Source organism: Buceros rhinoceros, unplaced genomic scaffold (assembly GCF_000710305.1).
Source record: "Buceros rhinoceros silvestris isolate BGI_N320 unplaced genomic scaffold, ASM71030v1 scaffold44402, whole genome shotgun sequence".
Lineage (NCBI taxonomy): Eukaryota > Metazoa > Chordata > Aves > Bucerotiformes > Bucerotidae > Buceros > Buceros rhinoceros.
The window spans coordinates 5,632-10,790 of NW_010400306.1; the positions used below are offsets into that span (position 1 = coordinate 5,632).

A 5,159-nucleotide genomic window follows, 5' to 3' on the forward strand; every position below is an offset into this window, starting at 1 on the left:
TAGAAAGGTTGGGTATTGCCTCTTCCCATTGCCCTACAGCCAGTGTTTTCAGGGAAGCATTTTGACATTAGAAACATTCAGCAGCAAACGAGAAGAAATTAACGTCTGCAAACAAGGAATAGCAACTTGCTGTTAGTCTCGCTATGAGCAAAACGCTCCCGCGTTACCTTGGTGGAATTGTTCAGTTTCATACCACATCTGTAGGTTTGTGCTATTTGTGGTGTCAGCTGGATTTCCTTTGTCAGCTGACGCCACTTACCACAGTCTGGCTTTGTGCACTGCACCTACGAGCAAGAAAACAAAACATGTTTTTACTTGCTGCTGTCTGATTACAGCTAAGATTAATGAAGCGTAAGTTAGAAAGCGGGGAGATCTGAGGAAGTTGTCAAAGATAATTGTTAATTTCGCTCTCATGTAATCCCCAGGCCCTAACTGAGACATTTAGTATGCAGAAACCTTGTGCCCATCTTCTGTAAGACTGAATTTCTCCACAGAATCTAACCCCCAGATTGATTCGACACCCCATTACTATGGTCTTCAGTAGTTTTTGCAAGCACTATTTCAAAAACACATTGTTCACCACTTCAAAAATAACAACCACGAAAAGGAACCCAACAACAACCACTGCAAACCTCCTTCCATTCCAGTCTCTGTTCTTCTGCTCTTTTTACCAGGAAAATTCAACATCTCTCTCGGAATTCGTTCACACTCACAGTCTCCTGTAGCTGACATACTCCCTTTCCCCCGCCAAGTCTGATTTTACCTGCGCATCACACATCTTAGCTGCGGCTGCACTGAAAAGCAACTGGTCGTTGTTCTTTGTGGCGTATCCAGCAATGGGGGAGTTGATCAGAATTATTATCCTGAGCTTTTCCACAGTCCTCTAATATTAGAAAGCCCCCCAAAACCTCAGCTGACTTGCTGTTTGAACATACAATATCAGAAACTCGCATCAGAACATCCCTATTAAACATATCACCCTCTATCTTACCCAGTAAGGAAGCTGTTGATCAGCCATGAAGGCTTTTGGACTGGGCTCACTTTTGCCATTACTTGTCCAAATCCTCTTCCAGGCAGTGTATTTCTCATAACCATCTTTATGGCTACGAAGGGGAAGAAACGAAAACAGCAAGCAGTTAGAAAATTGAGTATATCTAGTTCATTTCAAGCAAGAGCAATTATGCTGAAATGAAACATTTTATTTAAGGACAAGGAATAAGGCTGTAGAGAGTCCTACATTTTTCCTATTAGAAAAGGAGGAAGTCCTGGTCCTTACAATAGCCGTAAATTGCATCCTGTCCACTGTGTCCTCTTGGTCACGAGCAGCTTCCTGGTGTCTACGGCCTGACTGAGGCACAAGCACCGCTGAGCGCATGAGCACCTGGAAGTCTTAGTAGAGCTGGACTCAACTCCCAGTCAGCTGGGAAGAAGCTTGGAGCTGTAAGAGCTCTGCAAGCCTGACCAGAGGTCACAGAATCGCGAGAGTTAGATCTGCTCACCGCTTTGATGTTACAGGAGGTGAGGTCCCCTGGACTGATGTTGTAAAGGAAAATAGATTTACTTCACATTCTCCTCATCATTTGAAGTTCTCTGATGTTGTTTTAGAAGAGACCAAAGCTTCAGAATAACTGCACAGACAACCCAACCAGCTGGCCTAAAGTCACCGGTTTTGTGTCCACGCTGCCATGTTTTAAGTGGATGATGAGTCCACAGGGCACCTGCGGTTGTAGCACCCGTATCTAAGCCTCCCGTTGAATAAAACAAGCACAGAGGACAAGTCGTTGTGTTACATTTAACTACGTGATGTTTCACCAGTTGTACTGACCGACCTCAACGGCAAATCTACCTTCGGTAATAGTGGTCAAAACATTCATTGCAGAAGTGTTCCCCACAGGAGAGGTGGTACCATCGAGACGTGTACCCGTTTTTAGCACATCTGTAATGCAGGAGACATAGAAATCGTTTTACCATACGTACAGAAAAACTCGACATAGAAAGTGGCACATTCTAGAACGTGAAGAACACGCCCAGGACAAGCCAGGGCTTCCCGCTGCATTCACGAAGGCTGCCTTGCACAAGGCGCTCCAGTCACACAAGTAACAATAAGATGGTTTCAATTGTGTCAAACATTTCCAGTTTCCAAACTGAGCAACACCAGATGCACAGGAGGCAAAACATACACAATGCGCAGCTTTATAGCTGGTCTGGCTTCCAGCAAGCTCCCGTGAACAATGGTCGGCTCAGCCTATCTTTAGTCCCCTTAAAGCAGGCGTTTCCTGGACACGGAATACATTTGCTCTGAGACGCGCCAAGAGTTCTGCACACGTGCAGGACGACCAAGTCCCTCTCCATAGGAACTTACGGTTCTGTTACTCTATCCCATTTTGTTCTGATACTAGTGCAGGGGTGGGAGGAAGCATTTAAATTAGTATTTTTCTTGTACATGTCATCAACTGACTCATAAATCGTTACAACGTCCCGTCCCCAGAACAACTGACAAAACTATAAAGGCAAATCTGAACACAAACCAGATGTTGCCTATTTTTTTTTTTTCACGTGACCAAGCTGGCTGCGATTTTAACCCAGTGAGAAAAACCCTGAGGAAACAGTTGCACATTCTGGGCATTTATTCTTTATTACTCCCAGAAAGAAAGATCCAGTAGCAAAGATTATATTCACCAGACCAAGCAACTGCTCTTCACGTAGAAAACTCTCATTAAACTCAAGGAAAACGGTTCAAGATCAATGCATGAGGTGAAAAGCAGTGACCTAAGCCATGAACTGAAAGAGGCAGCCATGAAATGATCTCCTCTCAAATAAATAACGTTAAAAGTACATACTTGGTGGGGTGGGACAGGTGGGAATCAAGGTCAGAGTCTCACCCCAGGCTGCAAAGCGTTTCAACTTCGGAGTGATAAAGACTTTGTGCAGTGAACGATGGTTTCATTTCCCAGCTTGAGAGCAAGACCAGCTTCCTCAGATTACACTGCTCTGCTCTCGGTTTCACAGAGGCAAGGCGTGTTCCAGAAGAAACCATTACTAATGTAAACAAAGATATTCTATATCTGAATTAGCACCTTGCACAGTGGAAAGTTAGCCACGACAGGAATAACCTGTGACAATTTCCTGGCACCTACGACTTGCATTAGTACCTTTCGGTTCTCCCTCTACATTTAGAAACAGGTTTTTCAGAGTAGAGCTGAATACAGGATCCTAAACTTTGGCTGCGAGTTTAGAAGAGCCCATGGAAAATGCAAATAAAAAGAAACAAACCTTTCAGCTGCACTGGCAAAGCAAACGGGACACGTCGCAGTGCACCCGGCTTTCTCACACTTTCTGTATTTCTTCTCTGATGCTTCATCGTCATCATCCGCTGCTTCAGCCGCTTTCTTCTTCACCTGACAAAGAATAGCTGAAAATGGCACTCAGGCAGTTTTGCAGCAAATGGTTAAACTGGGACTAGTGAAAATGTTTGTATCCATCGTGAAATAGCTGCAGCATAAAACAGCTGTCAAAGTAGGTCAGTTTTTCTACAAAACCACACACCAGTAAGGCTGGAAATATCATTTAAAGCTAAAAATGCCTTATTCTATCTGATACCACTGAAGAAATTATACGCAAAGCTTCCAGTTTAAATCTTATTTTAAGCTACATCACATGCTAATGAGTCAAGCCTCATGCATTCATTCTGTTTCTCCTTCAGAAAATCTCTTCTTCTCACACTTATTAACTAGTGGCAGTCGCCTCAGATAAAATAATAGGGTAGGCTTGGGGCTTTCTGGGGACTCTGGATACAAAGCCGTACACCGAATGTCTCTTCTGGGCCTCAGAGGTGCTGCGCAGTGGGTTGGTTCCAGCCCCCAGGCAGACGGGCAGACGGTTTGTTTTTAACACATCGAGTATTTACAGGTTATATCTGGCATTTCTCTTCTCTGAATGTTGTTCACAAATGAGATGCTTTGCCCACTTATTCACAGAATTAACTAGTTCTCCTTCTCTCTGGATCGGCACCTCAAGCCCTGACTTCCCCACAACGAATCACAGAATCATCTGGTTGGAAGAGACCTTTAAGATCACCGAGTCCAACCATTTCCCCTGCCCTGCCAGGGTCCCTAAACCCCGTCCCTCAGCACGAAGCCCGCTTTCATTATAAATGTCAACAGAAAACACAAAGCACTGGTGTGGTTTAAGTTCTGATGAATACCTGTCTCCCAGAACTCCTCAGAGGAAGGTTGTCTGGAGACTGGTCTGAAGAACATGCCTTTTTTTTGGTCCGTACCCTTCCAGTTGACATTGTATTATGAGATCTGGAAAGAAAAAAAAAAAAAGTAGGCAGTAGTTAAGCAAAAATAAATTCCATTGCCTGACTTTGCAGAGCAGTGTAATCACCCGGGCAGTGCAGCCGCTCACCACTCGGCTTTTGTCAGCACTCCCTCGGTAAGAACCTGTTTAGCTTGACTATTAACTCGGGAGGAAGGCAGGAACGAGGCATTACGGGAAAGGAACAACGCGACTATTTTAAACTCACTTCGGAGTTAAGATTAGATCCTTGAGTACATCTTGACAGGCTGTTCCAGATCAGCACACCCTGGATTTCAATAATCTCATCTGCATTAGGGGCAGACTGGACCAGAATTTGGGTTGGCGACGCCAAGAGACACCGGCTCAGAACGCTCAGCAGTGTCAAAATACACTCTGAGTCACGCTCGTCCCCCTAACTACTGATTTATCGCTATCTCGTTGTAGTAGGGATCAGCTGGTCATTATTTTTTTTTTATATATATATATATATATATTTAAGCCTTCTCAACTCCCTCTGTTCCAGGCTGCATCTTCCTTGCTCCAGCTGACAGTGACAGACATGGCAGCAGTAGCTTCGTTCAGGAATTCTGCTAAAAGTAAAGGTAACGGGGGGGAGAGAATGGGCTTTTTGAATGGTTTTTAAATTAAGCGGATATAACTGAAGTAAAGGTGCTTTACTCTCCTCTCAAGATAGAAGAAAGTGATTTGGGAGGGGAAGGGAAATCACCTGATGCTATCCACAGCAGTGAAAAATGAGTTCAGTACAAAAAATAACTTCCTTTTTTGTACACAACCCCCGAGTTATAACTAGAGTGAGGAAAAAATCCCATCAAGTCAGTCTTTATTACCTAAAAAAA

General features: G+C 44.0%; 1 protein-coding gene across 1 annotated transcript in view; it reads right to left on the reverse strand.

The window, feature by feature from the left end:
- LOC104489619 (lysine-specific histone demethylase 1B-like) overlaps positions 1-4,294 on the reverse strand; it is a gene marked incomplete at its 3' end in the record, with an annotated part of 9,398 nt that extends 5,104 nt beyond the window's left edge. Inside the window, exons 1-5 of the mRNA XM_010131796.1 lie at positions 4,205-4,294; positions 3,274-3,398; positions 1,847-1,936; positions 992-1,103; positions 168-284 (exon numbers count right to left, since the gene is read on the reverse strand). Coding sequence (XP_010130098.1) covers positions 168-284; positions 992-1,103; positions 1,847-1,936; positions 3,274-3,398; positions 4,205-4,294 — 534 coding nt within the window. The remainder of the gene's footprint in view (positions 1-167; positions 285-991; positions 1,104-1,846; positions 1,937-3,273; positions 3,399-4,204) is intronic.
- Between the last annotated feature and the right edge of the window lie 865 nt (positions 4,295-5,159).